The sequence below is a fragment of the Ascaphus truei genome, chromosome 22 (assembly GCF_040206685.1).
Source record: "Ascaphus truei isolate aAscTru1 chromosome 22, aAscTru1.hap1, whole genome shotgun sequence".
NCBI lineage: Eukaryota > Metazoa > Chordata > Amphibia > Anura > Ascaphidae > Ascaphus > Ascaphus truei.
In genome coordinates this window covers 415,913-436,145 of record NC_134504.1, presented here as the reverse complement: position 1 = coordinate 436,145, position 20,233 = coordinate 415,913, and the positions used below count along the sequence as shown (strand labels likewise).

The following is a 20,233-nucleotide window of genomic DNA, read 5'->3' as shown; positions in this document are numbered from 1 at the left end:
ATCACTTGCATTTCCTTAATGAGTTTTGTTTAGGTTCAAGTCCCAGCTCGGGCGTCAGTACAAACACGTACTGTAAGACTTACAATGTGTAAAGCACAAAGAATCATGGTGTATGTATCTTTATTTAAAAGAAATACAGGTGAAATATTAATAATTAACACATTTTAAGCAACATTGTGCCAACATTCACTTTCAAATACTGAGTGGATAAATACATATATATTCACACACACACACATATATATACATATATATATATATATATGTACAAAGGCAGATGTCACTCGCAATAAAGGTAGAAAGCCGGTGCTTGTCCCATATAATATTGAATAAAATGTAGATTCCTTACCAGGCAGACCAGGGGTCCAAGACCACGCAGCAAGAACCGAGACATCACTCAGATTGATATCAAATATAAATGTATTGAAAAAAAAGGCACATACAACCGACGTTTCGGTCCTGAAACAGGACCTTTCTCAAGGAAGAGAAAACTCTCGAAAGCTTGTCCTATGACATAAATTGTTAGTCCAAATAAAAAAGGTACCACCTAATACTGAATAACTCATTTATTCTACACTATAAAGTATATACATACATATAGATGTGAATGTATATGAATTTATCCACTTAGTATTTGAAAGTGAATGTTGGCACCATGTTGTTTAAAATGTGTATATACATACATACACACACACACACACACACACACGCACGCACGCACGCACACACACCATTATAAAACTACAAATATATATTACTATAGGTTTCTAAATATAATATGGAAATGCATACTTTAAAGAAAATTTGACAACTACAATATGTGTGTGTGCGCGCAAGTGTGTGTGTGTGTGTGCACGCAAGTGTTTATGCGCGTGTTTGCAAGTGTGTGTGTGCGCGTGCGCAAGTGTGTATGTGTGTGTGTGCGCAAGTGTGTGTGGGTGCAAGTGTGTGTGTGCGCAAGTTTGTGTGTGCAAGTGTGTGTGTGTGTGTGTGTGTGCAAGTGTGTGTCTGTGCATGTGCAAATGTGTGAGTGATATACTTCATGCATTTAACATTTAAACGCTTCATACACATATTAACACCATTTGCCCATTTCTGGTACCCTGCTTTCTTAATTTCAGGGGGATTGATGTAGAGGAGCCTGGCAGCAAATTACAGAGGTGGGAGGAGGGACTTTCATTGCTGAGCCTAGTTATGCATTACATCTGCTGCAGAGACTGCAGGGCTGAATGAGAAAACAATGACAGCAGAGGATATAGTGAAACAAAGGAAACCCAGACATTATTCCATCTCTCCATCATTCTCATTATTTATCAGGACATGAATGGGAGATCACGCTAAATAGGAGATCTACAGCTAAGTAAGTAAGAAATCATTTCAATCTTTTTAGATTAGTCATTGTAATTAGATTGTAATATGAAATATGTGCATATAATAACATGGTAGCAGTAAATAGTGTTTCTTATTGTTAGGAAATGTGTAAGAACAATATAGACATTTCTCCATTTGTGATACTGTAATTATTATTATGTTATATTGCATTGAGAACACTGATCTCCAATATGTTGCAGATGATGTAAAAATGAATGGGATTAAAGTAGTATTAAAATGCTCCAAATATGCAAGTGTGTTGCATCTACTTCTGACTTCACATTATACAATATTGCATATAATATATACTTTGTGTGGGAAGCTATAAAGTAATATTATTAATAGTTTTTTATTTTAGCATTTTTTATTTCACTCTCAGAAAGATGGGGAAATCATTTAATTAGGGACTCTTATTATTATGACCATAAATATGTTATATTGGTAAAGGGCTTACAATGGTAACGCTAGGTACAATGGTTGTGAAAGATAAAATTATAGAAATCACAAGAAAATGAAAACATTCGTGTTACTAAGATAATTGGTAGAGAAATCCCTTCTCCACAAAGCTTACAATAGAAAGCAGGGAAAGTAGCTCATGAGGTAGATTGGGAGACAAATTCCAAACATAAAGGACAGCACTTTCACAAATATGTAATAAATTACTCTTCATATATGTAAAGGATAAAAATGTGCATCTTCAGTACATCTATACATTATTACACAATAATGGATCTTCTCACAACACAACAGCAGTATTTCATATCAACTCTAAGACATGTTCTTTTACACGAAAAGGGGGGGATGGGGGGAATAGTGTAGTTTTATATAAAAAGCAAAGATTGATCTCTGTAAGATATTATTATGCACCCCTTTGTCACAATATTGGTAGCACTTGTGTGTAGCTTCACACAGTACTACACAATGAGCAATGTGTTCCTGGTATTACAGCTGTGTGATATAGCAGTTAGTAGGATAGAACCCCTCACAACCCACAGTACAGCTTATTCCAGGCCCAAATGAGGCACTTTATTCTGTCACTGTACTGTAAGTGAGCTATTGATAAGCACACTGCAGCAAGAGAGGCTTGAACAAGCACTAATATCCTACAACCCAGAGCCCACCTGCTCTGCGCCTGTAATGAAATTGCACGGTGGCAAAAGGTCTTGGGGGAGTTATTTTGTTTCTCTATTATTATTATTATATATTATTATGTGCCAACATGTTCCGTAGTGCAGCGGGTTGGAGGAAGAAAAACAATATTGACATACATTGTAACAGTAGGTAAGGAGAGCCCTGCCACAAGGAGCTTTCACTCTATAAGGAAGGGTAAGTGGAAACGTAGGGTAAAGGGCGGTTATGTTCACATGTATGAAATAAAGATGCACAGTGCACTTACATTATAGTGTTATATATACAATGGACAGTTCCTCTTCATTTACAAGTGAATTAACAGCATGCGAGTCTTACCACCTGTAATTGTAGTAACAGGAAGGAAAGGGTGGTATGGTACCTGTAATTCTGGTAATTACCAACTGTAATTGTACATTTTTCAAACAGTTGAATAGTAATAATACATTTTGTGATCACAAATTAAAAAAAGGAAGACGAGGAATGTAATGTCTGAGTTGTCTCAATGCTCACAATTTGTGACAAGACTTAGTATGAACAAATGTGGAATCATTATTTTGTCTGGGTGTAACATACGTGGAAATAATTAAACCATTCCTTGCAGCGTTGAAATTCAAATGTATACAGTAGCATGTTAGGAGAACAAACATGTAACCCTGCTCTGACCGGCTCTATAGGAGTTTACATCGCGTTTGATATAAAGATATATATAACATAGTAATTCTCAGTCTCTCCTACCTGGTCAGGGTGCTGGGTCAGTGCAAGCTGGGCTCAGTCTCACAGACCTACTCTGGGTGCTGGGTCCGTGCAGGCTGGGTTCAGTCTCTTATACCTGGTCAGGGTTCTGAGTGTAGGCTGGGGTCAATCTCTCATACCTGGTCAGGGTGCTGGGTCAGTGTAGGCTGGCCTCAGTTTCTCATACCTGGTCAGGGTTCTGGGTCAGCGCAGGCTGGGCTCAGTCTCTCAGACCTGGTCAGGGTGCTGCAGTGGAGCAGGCTGGGCGTGGATATGCAGATAGAATAATGATGGGCGCCAGGGACTTTTATAGTACAAACAAGAGCTTTATTCACATCCGTTAATGCTCGCCGTACAAAGACAGACTTCACTTCAGACATTAACTTGTGGTAACTAATATGATTACTCTGTGCTTCTTCCCCTGGTACCTCTCACTCCTACTCTGGGGAGGTACTTATGCTTGTTTCCCTTAGTATTGGTTAGATGGGCAATGTCCGGTGTAGCTTCAATAATGCCCTATCTCAGGTAGACCCATGTTGTGGGACACACTCATTTCTGGGATTATTATCCTGTTACTTTGTATTACATTCTTTGTCCAGACATATCAGATCGGGAGTTTACTAAAGACCTTCCAGTGGGGCGATCTCATTAGGCTCCGGAGCTTCTACTCTGAGAACTCCCAGCTGAGCACATGCTCACTCCTCTTCCTACATGAGAACAATCTTGGGCCATTGTTATGGACGCTAACTATATAGGGCACGTTCCTTAACTTAAAACAATAAATGGTGACAGGACACCCTTAATACACAACTATACACATGACTCATGGTGAGGCCCTCAAACTGAAACTCCAAGGAACCTGTTTCTAGAACATTGGGTGGAGCTATATATTGTATTGTATGTCTTTATTTATATAGCACTATTAATGTACATAGCGCTTCACAGTAGTAATACATGTGGTAATCAAATAATTAACAGATAATATAAATAACAGGTCATGGGAATAAGTGCTTTAGACATAAAAGTAACATTAAGGAAGAGGAGTCCCTGCCCCGAGGAGCTTACAGTCTCATATATACCCTACTATCACTGGTCACAAGACATCCTACATCACATAGTGGGGAGGAGCAATACCAGAGGGATCCCACGTGGTTAACCCATTAAGGCTATTAACCCATGGTACTAACCCCCAGACAGGGCTACATATAGAATGTGTCCGTTTATACTTAGAAGGCCCTCTATAGACATTTTTTTGCCCATCTCAGAAAGAAAAATGTCTGGCAATAAATGAAGCCAGTCAATATGGCAAAATCACTTGGGCCCATATTACCTAATCTGTGCCATACTATACAGCACTATCCTTCAAGTAAATTGTCTGTAAGGTGCTTTTGGCCCAGAAGATGTCTTATAGCATATTACTGCTTAGTGAATATGATGGTGCTTGGAATGCATACAGTAAGTGTTTCTTTAAAGTTGCCACTGCTGACTGGCTCACTTGCAAGAATGCTGCCTGGGGCCATTGTTCTTTATCCACGGAAGAGCACACAATTAAAAATGTATATCGCCAGAACAAAGGGCGTCCCCAGAGTAATGATCAGTGCAGTCATTTCATGAATCTATTTATTTTGAGCAACAGACTAACTTCTGTATGAAGCAATAATGGGCATGTCACTACCAAATATGCTGTATCACTATATTAAGACATATTTCTGGGCAAGCTATCCGCCTATCTGAACAAGCTCCTCACCCCTACCACATGCAGCACTTATCATCTGAGATCTGACTCCAAAAGACTGTTTATAGTCCAAAGGTACAACAAAGTATCCGGCCGCTCCTCCTTCTCTTACCGTGCACCCCAAAACTGGAACAACCTACCAGAGACTCTCACAGCCACCACCAGCCTAAATTCTTTCAAAACTAAAGCTGTCTCACATTTTAATCTGGTCTGTAACTGTTACATACGCCTATAATGTATATTATCTTTAACTGTGCATGGAATGTCTTGAATATAATATATACCCTGTTCACTTATGTAACTGTATTTGTAACCATGTATTATTTGTCATTTTAACTCTGTGCCCAGGACATACTTGAAAACGAGAGGTAACTCTCACTGTATTACTTCCTGGTAAAACATTTTATACATAAATAAATGACTCCTAATTCTGCAGTAAAATTACTCTAGAGCATGTAGCATATATTTTAGTTCGATCTTCATCCATATAAGTGAAGTGCAGTTGTAGTACTCACAATTTGGTGAAATCTGTCCTCAGAAGCGCGCATCCAGCCAGGAAGTAGAGATGAAAGGAAATCCAAACATGGATAAAAGAGCACAGCGTTCCAAGAAACTGGGGCTTAAAAAAAATAATACTTTTTTTACATTTTAATATATGCAGCCTTTGATTACTTTTATTGAAAATTAATTACCTAAGTGGCCGATCGATTAATACTCCTATGATTGTTCAGCTTAGATCCTGCTTCCCAGGGTTCACTAAAGGGCCGCCTTTCAGTTTCAATCAATCCTTCAGTCAGTGTACTCAGCAGCTACAATGTATTCTTATATTACTAAGGTAACATTATCTATTATTACAGTTTGCAGCTCAAACTGCTGGGAATATTGGCAACAAATGATCACAAACAGGAAAGTGTTGCAAAGATCTTGCACTGCTGGGGAGGTGTGCTAAAGCCTGCTATATAACCTGCTATAACCTGTTATATTAAAACTTATTAAAAATGGCATTCAGTTTAATTTAAAAAAAACTTTTTTTTAGTAAGTATTATCTAATAGTACAGAACTGATTTAGGCCTAAGTGAAAATATGAATCTTAAACAGAAACATGTTTTTATTCAAACTGATACATTTAGTACTATTAACAAATATTCACTTGGGCTCCACAGATGTAGCAGATGTTACCGCTTCCAATAACGTAATGTATTACCGAAATAGTCAACACAAAAAATAACGTGGCTCCATTTTAAAAAATGCGAGTATGTTACATCTGTACGTTTAGAGAAGGAGCGGCTCAGTGAGTAAAGACACAGATTCTGGTAACAATGACTCTAAGTGTGAATCAGGAGAACATGGTTCAATTCCCAGTGTCAGCTCCTTGTGACTTTGGGCAAGTCACTTAATCTCCCTGTGCCTCAGGCATCAAAAACATAGATTGAATTCTCTGGGGCAGGACAGTATCTGTAACATTCCTACTATGTGCTGCGTACCGCGCGCTGTACTGTAATTGTGACGTGCTTTGACATTGGGAGAAAGGCGATAAATGGAATAAAGTTATTTTTTACGCTGTTTATCACAGGATTGCAGCTGTTGTAATAAGCAATTTTCTGTTCTTTGGCCACAGAGGATTTACACATCTACATCTGATTTATTTAACATTATATTGTTGACGATCTAATGCAACAGAACCACTAAGGTTGGAAATGCTGACTAGGGTTTAAGAATGATTTCCACTAAATATATATATTTTTTTCACAGATTTTTTAGGATCTAATGAAAGAAAAATAATTCCTGCAACTTCGTTTTAAGAGATTACTATGAGTTTCTCATCATCACTAACAAGGGGAGCAATGGACATTCTGGGTGAGCTGCAGTTACTAACAGCAAAAACAATGGAGAAAGTAGAAGTTGTCAAACAATACGAAGTTATCAGGGAGCTGGGAAAAGGGACGTACGGCCGAGTGGACCTCGCTATTCACAGAGTGAGAGGTAATCAGGAAATGGCATATTATCTGCAGTAAATCACTGGTTTCCAAGCCTAGAATCAATTACCCTAGTGATACAAAGGGCTCAGGATGGAATCTAATTTGCATGCAAACGTTATTTGATTATCCCAAAAAAAGTGATTTAGCTAGTGACGTACAAATAGTGTTTTGCGAGGATCTGACTTAAAAATGCATTAGATTTGTTGTACTGAATATTGTAATATATCTTAACACTTACCGTGATTGCTACACTGTGTTCAATAGCTACAGTATTAGTAGTAAGTGGGTCTGTGGTCTATAAAAGAGAGGGACATGAACATTATCGATTCCCTTTCTGGGGTGGGTGGGGGTCACTAAGCTCTTATAAGGGGTATCAACTTTAAATGTTGGTGTTTCACCTACAACATTTGCCTCTACTTTATAGCTCTTCACTCCTCCTTGGCCGAGTTCCACCGAGCGATTAAGTGACTCAACCTACCTACAAATAAGACACTGAAACAAGACTTTTATAGGGTCTGGACGGGTGTAACCCCACAGTTACGCATGATTTAACTAACATAGCGTTATTTCATGGCGCTATTTCCCTCTCCTCCTCAACCTAACCCTAAAGACCTGTTTCAGGGTCTAAGATGTACTTACAGTAACATTATGTTATTGGAAGATAAAGCAAAGTGTCATTTAACCCTATGCTAAGGCAATGTGTTACGGGTGTTGTTTCTGCATATAATTAGCTTTGAGGGAACATAACGCTGGTTCCTGTTTTAGGTAATGTCAGGTTATGATTTACTAATGCATGAAGGTTTCAGTCTAATTTGGCACCTTTGTCTAGGTACAATGAGTAAGTGAGCAGTGACAAATATATATATACACAAAGAACGCGGGGGAAGTGGAGCAGCTGTGTAAACCCGTGATCCCTTAGTCTGTTCCTATAGTAACCAACCAACACCGGAAGTGAAGGAAATGTATATAGCCCCGACATTGAATGAACAGTGATAAAATGAGTGTAAAATATTATGGGCAAATTCTATATTTGCTGAAGCAGTCGGTTGGGCCATTTTTGTCTGAAAATCCGCATACTTAAATGGGGATTTTGGGCCCAAAACAGACCAAATAGTTTCTTTGGACTATAGAAAATGACACCTAAGCCCGATTACAGAGTGCCACAGCACGAGTAGCCAACTCCAGTCCTCAAGAGCCACCAACAGGTCAGGTTTTCCAGATATCCCAGTTTCAACACAGGTGGCTCAATCAGTGGCTAGGTCTTCGACTGCACCACCTGTGCTGAAGCAGGGTATCCTGAAACCCTGACCTTTTTGGTGGATCTTGAGGACTCGAGTTGGACACCCTTATGCTAGAGTAAGGTAGAACTAAAAAATAACGGGAGTGCAAATAAAACCCAAAAAGTAACACATGTCGCAATATAAGGAAAAGCAGAAGCAAGCAAAGTACATTAAAGGTGAGAATCCAGATAAGCGATACAACAGCAGAAGAACATCGAGTAGTAACCGAATGCCAACGCTAAGTAAATACTGTACAAGCAGCTTCTGTAAGACAGTATCATATTGAACACACATTGTCTTACAAAAATAGTACAACATGAAAGCTTAGAAAAAGTTATACAAAATTGTAAAAAAAGAAAGCATGTGTGTCTGCATGCTGGCATGTGTGTCTGCACGCTGGCATGTGTGTCTGCACGCTGGCATGTGTGTCTGCACGCTGGCATGTGTGTCTGCACGCTGGCATGTGTGTCTGCACGCTGGCATGTGTGTCTGCACGCTGGCATGTGTGTCTGCACGCTGGCATGTTCTGTGGACAAAGCCAATAAATAAAGGATACATATGTACGGCAAATGTCTGGCGTGAGCGTTTCTGGGCACAAGTTCACCTGAATGGAGACCCCCATAATGGCGAATTTATGAAGCAGCAACCACGTATAGGGAGCAAATTGCAATGGTGGTTTAAGGGAAGAAGTGCAGCCACACAAGGTACGTTTCTAAGTTTATATAAATCATCACTCATGTGGAATATGCAGAAAAGTACAATATGAATTGTAAAAAAATGGATTCCTTAATAATAAATAAATGACAAGTGTCTTTCATATAACTGATTTAGTGTTTATTGTTTATCATAGCAACTGTCTCCCAATATACTGTACATTTATAATAAAGAGCCAGAAAAAGTTTACTAAGAATGCAATCAATATTTAAAGCAGCAATCTCCCCCTGCGTTTAATTATAAAGGAGAGGAAGCAGGTGGTCCCCACAGCTGAGCCGCATTACTTTAAGCTAGTGAGACAGTTTTTAGATTTGCATCGTTTGTTTCTTCTTTTACCATCCTATGTCTGTGTAACGTTTGCTCTTCATTGCATCAGCACACAGCCTTAAAAATATAATGTTTGGGAGACTAAGGCTGTGGGCATGGTCAGCGCTTAGGCGCTGACCCGTGCTGAGCCGCGCTCATGCTCGGCAGTGAGCCCCTGCAGCCGCAAGCATGCGGAAGCGTAGCTGACATTATTTTTCTAGTTTGAGTGCTCACGGGAGCGCAGGGCTGGTCACGTGAGCGGTTCGCCGTGTATGAGGGTTAGTCACCGGCCCGCCCCCCAACACACTTTCCCTCAGCCTCAGCACGCCACCGCACGGCTGGAGTCACCATGGACTCAGCCTAACCTGAGCCTAGCAGGAAGCTCTGCCGGACCAAGATGCCAGCGCGGACCAAGCTATCAGCGGACAGACCGAGCTGCCAGTGCACGGATCAAGCTATCAGCGCACAGACCGAGCTGCCAGCACATGGAACAGCTGCCAGCACATGGAACAGCTGCCAGCGGACAGACCGAGCTGCCAGCGCACAGACCGAGCTGCCAGCGCACAGACCGAGCTATCAGCGGACAGACCGAGCTGCCAGCGCACAGACCGAGCTATCAGCGCACAGACCGAGCTATCAGCGGACAGACCGAGCTGCCAGCGCACAGACCGAGCTATCAGCGCACAGACCGAGCTATCAGCGCACAGACCGAGCTGCCAGCGCACAGACCGAGCTGCCAGCGCACAGACCGAGCTATCAGCGGACAGACCGAGCTATCAGCGCACAGACCAAGCTATCAGCGGACAGACCGAGCTATCAGCGGACAGACCGAGCTGCCAGCGCACAGACCAAGCTATCAGCGGACAGACCGAGCTATCAGCGGACAGACCGAGCTATCAGCGCACAGACCAAGCTATCAGCGGACAGACCGAGCTATCAGCGGACAGACCGAGCTGCCAGCGCACAGACCAAGCTATCAGCGCACAGACCGAGCTATCAGCGGACAGACCGAGCTGCCAGCGCACAGACCGAGCTATCAGCGCACAGACTGAGCTATCAGCGCACAGACCAAGCTATCAGCGGACAGACCGAGCTATCAGCGGACAGACCGAGCTGCCAGCGCACAGACCGAGCTGCCAGCGCACAGACCGAGCTATCAGCGGACAGACCGAGCTATCAGCGGACAGACCGAGCTATCAGCGGACAGACCGAGCTATCAGCGCACAGACCGAGCTATCAGCGCACAGACCAAGCTATCAGCGGACAGACCGAGCTGCCAGCGCACAGACCGAGCTATCAGCGGACAGACCGAGCTATCAGCGGACAGACCGAGCTGCCAGCGCACAGACCGAGCTATCAGCGGACAGACCGAGCTATCAGCGGACAGACCGAGCTGCCAGCGCACAGACCGAGCTATCAGCGCACAGACCAAGCTATCAGCGGACAGACCGAGCTATCAGCGGACAGACCGAGCTATCAGCGGACAGACCAAGCTATCAGCGCACAGACCGAGCTATCAGCGCACAGACCGAGCTATCAGCGCACAGACCGAGCTATCAGCGGACAGACCGAGCTATCAGCGCACAGACCGAGCTATCAGCGGACAGACCGAGCTATCAGCGCACAGACCGAGCTGCCAGCGCACAGACCGAGCTGCCAGCGCACAGACCAAGCTGCCAGCACACAGACCGAGCTGCCAGCGCACAGACCGAGCTGCCAGCACACAGACCGAGCTGCCAGCGGACAGACCGAGCTGCCAGCGCACAGACCGAGCTGCCAGCGCACAGACCGAGCTATCAGCGCACAGACCAAGCTATCAGCGGACAGACCGAGCTATCAGCGGACAGACCGAGCTGCCAGCGCACAGACCAAGCTGCCAGCACACAGACCGAGCTGCCAGCGGACAGACCAAGCTGCCAGCGCACAGACCGAGCTGCCAGCGCACAGACCAAGCTGCCAGCGCACAGACCAAGCTATCAGCGGACAGACCGAGCTATCAGCGGACAGACCGAGCTGCCAGCGCACAGACCAAGCTGCCAGCACACAGACCGAGCTGCCAGCGGACAGACCAAGCTGCCAGCGCACAGACCGAGCTGCCAGCGCACAGACCAAGCTGCCAGCACACAGACTGAGCTGCCAGCGCACAGACCAAGCTGCCAGCGCACAGACCGAGCTGCCAGCGCACAGACCGAGCTGCCAGCGCACAGACCGAGCTTCCAGCGCACAGACCGAGCTGCCAGCGCACAGACCGAGCTGCCAGCGCACAGACCGAGCTATCAGCGCACAGACCGAGCTGCCAGTGCACAGACCGAGCTGCCAGCGCACAGACCGAGCTATCAGCGCACAGACCGAGCTGCCAGCGCACAGACCGAGCTGCCAGCGCACAGACCGAGCTATCAGCGGACAGACCGAGCTGCCAGCGGACAGACCGAGCTATCAGCGGACAGACCGAGCTGCCAGCGCACAGACCGAGCTGCCAGCGCACAGACCGAGCTGCCAGCGCACAGACCGAGCTGCCAGCGCACAGACCGAGCTGCCAGCGCACAGACCGAGCTGCCAGCGCACAGACCAAGCTGCCAGCGCACGGAACAAACTGCCCGCAGGCAGAAAAAAAATCTCAAATTCAACAGAAAGGAACATTTGAATAAATAATAATAAATGATTTCCCTTCTCTAGGGTCTTGGTCTAATCTCAAGAATATCGAGCCTTGCTAAGTAGCATCTGTGCATCAACAGAGAAGCCATTTCTGCCAAGGCTCCAGAAAATGTATGTTGTAAATGCTGGGTTCGTTTAGTGTAGTCTGATTAGCAATTTGTCCAAAGAGCGCATAATTAGAAAGGAGTCTTTAATTAAGCACAGCCATTAATCCAACTCCAAATTAGACTCTAATAGAAGGAGAAGGAGTGGCTCAGTGAGTAAAGACACTGACTGGTGTCGGCTCCTTGTGACCTTGGGCAAGTCACTTTATCTCCCTGTGCCCCAGGCACCAAAAAATAGATTGTAAGCTCCACGGGGCAGGGACCTGTGCCTGCAAAATGTCTCTGTAAAGCGCTGCGTACAACTAGCAGCGCTATACAAGAACATGCTATTATTATTATTAGTTGCGCTCATTTAAAAAAATTAGGATTACACGTCTCAACTCCACGTGTCGAGACGTTATGCTAATGGCTCCCACACAAACTGTCTTTTGTGCCTGTTTTTGGCCAACTCTAAATTGGGGTCTTATTTTTAGGAGCCACAAACTGACCATTCGCGCCCAAGCAATGAGTTTGCTACGACTCCACTGTCTTTAGCTATTGTCCCCTCTATGCTGGTCTGGGATACACTTTTACTGTCCCTTCATATCAACAGGTTGCAAGGCGCCATATGTTTGAAGGTATCTTATGTAATAGCACAGCTTAGTATTATGGCCCTAAATCCTTAACTGCTCTTTTTATTGAAGGCTGAGGCAGAACTAGGAACAAGATTCTTTCTTCATGTCCAGCAATGAGAAGTTCCCTATGGAAACATTATGCCAGCACTAACAAGCTCTCTTCATTGTCTGTAGTGCTGTTACATCTTACTACCGGGCATTATACATCAGAACCCTCAATACATTATATATACAGTATATTTATATATATATATATATATATATATATATATATATATATATATATATATATATAGCAATTGTAAATATTACTGTATGCTCATTTGCATGTCTTAGACAGGTCTGCAACCCTGTCTTTCCCCATTATCGCCCAGCATACAGCGCTTCCACTGTAGCAAGGGATTCTGGGAAATGACATGCAAATGAGCACTCAGTGCCACCTTTTGTCTCAAGCTCGTATTACACAAGCAAATCCTCAAGCCAATGCATGCTGTTTTAAACACAGCTTTTAGACAGAGGCTGGGATGAGATGCAAAGCCATTAAACCCACTCACAGACATATTTCAACCTTGATGGGTATCATCAGTGTGAGGTTGGTTGTAATGGCTAAGCTGGAACTCCCCGAACTTTCAAGGGGGTCCATACCGCCGGTTCCGGAGAGTCCTGAGGGCCAGGGTTTGAGGTATCTGTAGGAACTGCTCCGGCATGGCTGCAGAACCATCCTTGACCCTCTTGGACCAACCCGACAGAGTATGGACCCCCTTGAAAGTTCGGGGAATTCTCCCATAGACTCCAATGGTGGCCAATTTCCATTGACCGGCTATGGCGGAGAAACCCCATAGACTTCAACGGCGGCGATGCCCCGTTGAAAGTCTATGGTGGCGGATTCCCATAGCTGCCAACGGTGGCGGTTTGCCATTGAAAGTCTATGGCGGTGGAGCCCGTTGTTTTCAATGGGGATTTAGTGAAAAACCGTGATTTAATTTACAGCGGAGTTTTTTGTATTAAAATAGGAAACGGTTTAAGGTGTATTTGTGTAACTCCGGTTCCGAAGGTCGTAGTGGGCTGAAACTCGGACCAAATGGTGTCCCAGTTCCGGCATTAAGATCTGGGTAGTTTGGACCCGCTAGGAACCGGATCCGGAACCGGATATTTTAATATGTTTGTATTTTACCTATAACACTGTATCCCAAGGCAGGGATAAAACCCAGAGGAAATTCCTTTGCATACAAGGAAGCATATGGTCAGAGAGGCGACCCAGTGTCTAGGACTTAAGTGTTGTTCAAAGGATTTTGTCACCCTCACTGTTTACCTGAGGGCGGAGACGACTCAAACCAGAGCAGTCCGTGAGTGTCACATTTTACACCTTCCAACAAAGAGTATCCTGCCAGAAATTCCATTTGGTAGACTGGCTGGCATTCCTGATGTAAATGTGGGGCTACAGAAATGAGATCCCAGGATCCTAGTGCGCATGAGCTAACTAGAAGGGGGGCATGGATTAAAATGTGTTCCCACGTTAAAGATTGGATACAGGTAATTGTTGTCCAATCACCTGTACTTAATGTTAAGGATAGGGTCACAAAAGATATATAAACTGTGGTCAACCCTATATCCTTTGTCTTCTATACCATCTTGATTGTACCTGATTGCTGGAGAATTGCTATTTGATACTTCTCATTCCCCACCCCCAAGTAAGTGCTACTTCTTGCCTGTTACTGTACTATTTTGCTGTGTTCACCTATTTAAGGAATAAATATACTTTATTATATCTAAGCCTCGTTCAGTTCAACCCAGTTATTTGGTGTATTATTATAGCCTGTCACAAAGCTCCCGTCACAGACTCCAACCTCACACTGATGATACCCATCAAGGTTGAAACATGTCTGTGAGTGGGTTTAATGGCTTTGCATCTCATCCCAGCCTCTGTCTAAAAGCTGTGTTTAAAACAATATGCATTGGCTTGAGGATTTGCTTGTGTAATACGAGCTTGAGACAAAAGGTGGCACTGAGTGCTCATTTGCATGTCATTTCCCAGAATCCCTTGCTGCAGTGGAAGCGCTGTATGCTGGGCGATAATGGGGAAAGACAGGGTTGCAGACCTGTCTAAGACATGCAAATGAGCATACAGTAATATTTACAGTTGCTTTATGCTTTACTGTGGAGGGTTTTTGTCACTTTTGTTACCCACCATAACCTTAATAATTGTGGTATATATATATATATATTGTCCGATAATGTTTCCTTAAGTCTGTGTATCAATGTATGTATGTACGTATCTATGTATTATACCCGCTTATCAGTGGCAAAAATATAGAGTTTATTACTTTGATCCATAGATCTCATTAGGACCCCTATTTAATTGATAGTCAATCTGCTTCAGATGAAAGGGAATAAAATCTTGTCCAGCACAGGACTGCAGCTTCACAGCATATCCAATAAGGGCCACAGCGTCCCACCAGATCAGTAAATATATTACATGCGCACGTGCTACAACAACAGCAAAAACATGTTGGCATGTCTCAAATCATGCTCAAAAGTGTCATTTACACAAGATTATTTACAAACCAGTGCTGCAAATACTATAGAAGGTTTTTATGTGATATAATGCTCCTAAATACTGTAATTTTGTCATATATTTTGCTTCTTTATAGGAACAAAGATGGCCCTGAAATTTCTGCGGAAGAAGACAACAAAGCAGAGGAGTTTTCTGCAGGAGTTCTGCATTTCCCGCTATTTATGTGTCTGCCCGTATATTATTGGCATGTATGACATAGCTTTTGAAACGGATGAATACTATGTCTTTGCACAAGAATATGCAGTTGCTGGCGACCTTTTTGATATTATTCCACCTCAGGTATGTATGAGAAATTATATATGTATATTCATAATGCAAGAATAACTAATAGGCTCCGATTTAGTAAATGTAAAAGAAAACAAGATGAGGATCTTCCACCGGACGATTCAAGAAGTGTCCAAATCATTTATGAAACTTTAATTGTGGCCGTTCCCGGCTCACTGTATATTGCTTTAGATGCCACCTGGTTTCTCATTTTTTATTTCATGCAAATTCAAGTTGTTTTCAGTCATTTTCTGGAAATGTGCAGTTTTACACTGACTTGTTTTTTTGAAAAGTCAGGGATAGTTCTAGTGTCAAATAACACAGCCGTGTAAATGTTGATTACATTTAGAATTGAAGGCAGACCGCAGGGATTTAACGGCAGTGATTACATGTGGGGGGAAATCACACTTCTCATATTAATCCTCAGCCCAGGTTGCTCAGGAAACGTTTACATATCATTCTGACATTGTGACTTTGTGCATTTTTCTTATCTGCTACCTCACCTGCCCCTCTACCCTTTCCTAGTTTGTTCAGTCTCAGTGGTTACATTATTATAGGGTTGGGAATAACAAGATAAAAAAAGAACTTATACAGACGTGGTGTAACTCTGTGATCCCACGGCCACAGCTACATGCATCTGTGGTGTCAAAAAGGACCAAGCCCCTCCGAAAGGTTGGAGATTTCTCGGTCATGGCTTTTACCTTTTAGTAGCGTGGCTCTGGGACCACAATGTCCTGCTACATTAGTACTTGTCTGATTCGTTTTTTGAAGGCATCACGCAACAAGATTCAGACAAATATTTATTAAGCATTCTTCTGCAGTAAGACCCCTTCCATCGTTGGAGACATCTTCCTTTAACCTGAGCTGTAAGATTTCTTCCAGCGCCAGAAGACAGTTTAGTAAATATGGCTCACAATCCTTTAAACTAATTATTGCCATTAGTTGATCATAGTCCTATGCTCAAGTTCACATTTTAATAGTATTTGCAAAATGGCTCTTTTTCTGCGGTTCTTGCATGAATTTTATTGTAAGTACATCTACAGCGATGATCACCTAAGGCCTCGTTCAGGGTGCCAGAGGCAGGAGTTGGAGGGCGGGCATTCGCGTGTACAAGCGGCAGTCTGCTGGGCGATGTGTGTTCATCCTCCCAGCAGACTTTTTCAGGAGTTGAGGGGGCGGGGAGGGGCGGGGCTACAGACCTCAGCTTAGGGATCGAGGTTGCAGTCTGGAAATCATTCTCAAGAATGATTTCATTGGCTGCCGAGGTCCCAGTGACGCTGCTGCAGCTCCAAAAAACGACTTGAAACTGTAGCCAGCGTCAACTCCGTACTTCGGAGACAGGGCAGCTGCTACCCTGACAACCACAATTCAATTTGAATACATTGTTTCCGACGGCAGCTCGCACGTAAGCACGCCCTCCCTCCGAAGCCTGCACCCTGAACGAGGCCTAAGGCAAGAGTGGCAAATCCAGTCCTCAAGTCCCCCACCAGGGCAGGTGTTCAGCATATCCCTGCTTCAACACAGGTGGCTCAGTCTTTGACTAATTAAGCCGTGCGCTGAAGCAGAGATATGCTTGAAACCTGACCTGTTGGCCCTTGAGGACTGGATTTGCCACCACTGACCTAAGGCAGCGGTGTGCAAACTGTGGGGCACGCCCCCAGGAGGGGTGTGGGATTTTCTAAGGGGGGCGCGCGGTTGCAGAGCCCCGTGCTTTTCCACCAGGCATGTAAATGAAATGCCGGGGGAGGCGCGAGGCCTCGGCAACTTCACTTACCTGCTCTCAGCCGGCTCTCCCCTGTCGCATCGCCATGACAACGCGATGTCAAATGGCAACGCGTCACATGTGACATCATATGACTCGTGAAGCCCGAGAGCAGGTAAGGAGGGGGGGCGTAGGCAATGGGGAGTGGAGACAGGGGGGCGCGAAAGTTTGCGCACCCCTGACCTAAGGCATACACCTTGAAGATAATATATTTAGAAACAATATTAAAGGAGCCTAAGGGGAAAGGGAGACGATAGACAGCACACTGATAGTGTTAACTTTATGCAATTGCAGGGTGCACTGAACAAAAGGGGACCCTTATTCCCCTGTAAAGTACTAACAAATCTAAGTAAGTACCAGCACTCACTGTAATGGCCTCTGTGGCTCTGCTCCTCGTGCACGAGGGTTAGGGTTAGGGTTAGTAGCAGAGCCACAGAGGCAATTACAGTGAGTGCTGGTACTTACGTAGATTTGTTAATATTAAAGGAGCCGTACACCCTGACGGATCCTTCAAACTCTCACTATTTCCTGCCCCGTGGACTCCCCAGTTCCCAACACACTTACTGGTGCAGTTACCAATCTGTTTTTAAAGGCCATTGAATAGGAAGCCGCAACCAATGATGTTGCAGCTTCCTTTTGGCAGCCATTTAGTTTCCCCTAAGGGTGATTTAAACCCGGTAACTTTACTGGTAAGTATCTCAGGGGGAACCGGGTGTCTGTCTCCGGAGCTGAAAATAGTGGCATTTGCCTCGGAAGGACCCCCTGGGGGAGGTAAGAAAAATCCAGTAACAGGAACTCCTCATTTAAGCAACGAGCATCATTTGGGTTTTGTGAATGCTGAGTAACAAATGTCTTCACGTTCCCTTCCAAATAAAATGGCACCTGAGACTATATCATTAATCATAACATGTTAATATGATATATTTTTTATGTTTTCAGGTTGGTCTTTCTGAGCACATCACAAAACGCTGTATATATCAAGTTGCATTAGCCCTGGATTATCTGCACAACCGGAAACTTGTACATCGGGATATCAAGCCTGAAAATATTCTCATTTTTGACAAAGAGTGCAGAAAAATTAAGCTATCTGATTTTGGCATGACCCGAATCGCTGGTACAACAGAAAAACGTGTGAGTGGCACCATTCCTTACACCGCACCAGAACTTTGTGAGACTTCCAAACATAACGGCTTCCTTGTGGAATACAGCATCGATGTTTGGGCGTTTGGGGTCCTGCTTTTTTGTATGATGACTGGGAATTTTCCTTGGGAGAAAGCTCTTCATTTAGACTCCTTTTATTATGAATTTTTACAGTGGCAAAGGTATAAGGGTGCTCCGGTACCTTCGCAATGGCGTAGATTTACTCCTCACGCCCTTAAAATGTTTAGTAAATTGCTTTCTATTGAGCCAGAGAAAAGATGCCCAATTAAGGATATTTTGTGGTATTTTGGCAAGACCTGGTTAGCAAACAAGGATGAAGCACATACCTCTGACACGAGAAGCAGTACAGATGTATTTGTACATATAAAACATCAAGGCCTTCCTTTCATAAGTGGTGATTTAAACAGCAATAAAAGTGACACAAGTCCAAGTTTATCCTTTTCCTCTTGTAGCAGCTATGAAGAAGTACCAAAAGAAACCAACTCCAATTCAATGTTAGTATCAACACCAATTGAAATATGTGTATGAAAATGATGTTCTGTAATGCTCTAGAATGTAGGTTACATGCCAGCAAAGCAACATTGCTAGTTCTACTATAACTTCTCCTTATTTCACCTTATAGCAATCAGGAGCCAAGTACTTCTGATATATTCAAGGTCATTTTGTAATTCTGGTGTACAAAAGAAATCATAAATGAAACACTTCTTTTCATTTCTGTACTGTTCATCCAAGTGTGTTTGTGTAAAAAAAAAAAAAAAAGTGACTTAATTTTTAATTGGTCATTAAAAAAGCCCCCTTTTTTTTATAGTCCTCTAAAACATACTTATTTGTGTATTAACTTAGAATAAAATGCTTTTTTCATCACCTGGTAAAATACATTTAAGAAATGTACATTTGAAAGGCAATACAGTGTCGAAGACGAATATCATTTTCAGCATTTTCCCAGATAATACCAAGTAAAATCGAAAGATTACAACTGTATAACATGTTTGTCATTGCAAAAAAAAACTATTTCGGCTATACTGCCAAATAGTTGTAAATAAATAAAATATACACTTAATCAAACAGTTTCAAGACTACTGTTTAATAATATAAAGAGCTTGGTGAATGGAAAATGCACAGTTAACAAACACACACACATATATATACAGTATATATATATACATATACAGTATATATATATATATATATATATATATATATATACATATACAGTATATAGCAAATGGAAATATTACTATACGCTCATTTGCATGTCTTAGACAGGTCTGCAACCCCGCCTTGCACCACTATCACCCAGCACACAGCCCGTCTACTGCAGCAAGGGAGTCTGGGAAATGACATGCAAATGAGCACACAGTGCCACCTTTGCTTCAAAACCATTTTTAACATGGTTCCCTATAGGCTTAAGCTTGCTGCAAGGTCACAGCTTTGGGCACAGCCAGGGTTAAGATGCATTGCCAGTAAACCCACCCACAGACAGCTGTTTCGACCTTAATGGGTCTCATCAGTGTGGGGTTGGTTATACTGGCTATGCAAAAAGTAAGCAATGAGGATAGGTTTTACCATACTTAGTTAAGTTATGGTGGGTAAAAAAAGTGACAAAAACCATCCACAGCAAAGCATATAGCAAATGCAAATATTACTGTATGCTCATTTGCTTGTCTATATATTGTGACATAGTCCAAAGATGTTAGGCAGCTTTCTGCCCCATTTTAGGTCAGAAAGTGCAGGAATAGTTAAAAATGATCCGTTCCACAGCTTCCCATTAACTCAGGCAGCTGGATGGAAAATCCAGACCACAGATTACAATGGCTCTAGTTCTCCCTCACCTGCTCTTCTAATCACAT

The 20,233-nt window shown here is 43.2% G+C and overlaps 1 protein-coding gene across 2 annotated transcripts; it reads left to right on the top strand.

The window, feature by feature from the left end:
• The first annotated feature begins 1,188 nt into the window (after positions 1-1,188).
• Positions 1,189-19,405, top strand: LOC142472540 (serine/threonine-protein kinase SBK1-like). 2 transcript variants are annotated; one of them, XM_075579591.1, is made up of 4 exons: positions 1,189-1,364; positions 6,722-6,952; positions 15,273-15,475; positions 18,162-19,405. In XM_075579591.1, exons 2-4 carry the CDS (start codon positions 6,781-6,783, stop codon positions 18,909-18,911), a joined length of 1,125 nt encoding a protein of 374 aa, XP_075435706.1. In that variant the 5' UTR covers positions 1,189-1,364; positions 6,722-6,780; the 3' UTR covers positions 18,912-19,405. The 2 variants fall into 2 exon arrangements, with proteins under 2 accessions (XP_075435706.1, XP_075435705.1); XM_075579590.1 differs by having other exon boundaries at positions 1,190-1,360; positions 18,162-19,404.
• Positions 19,406-20,233: the final 828 nt, after the last annotated feature.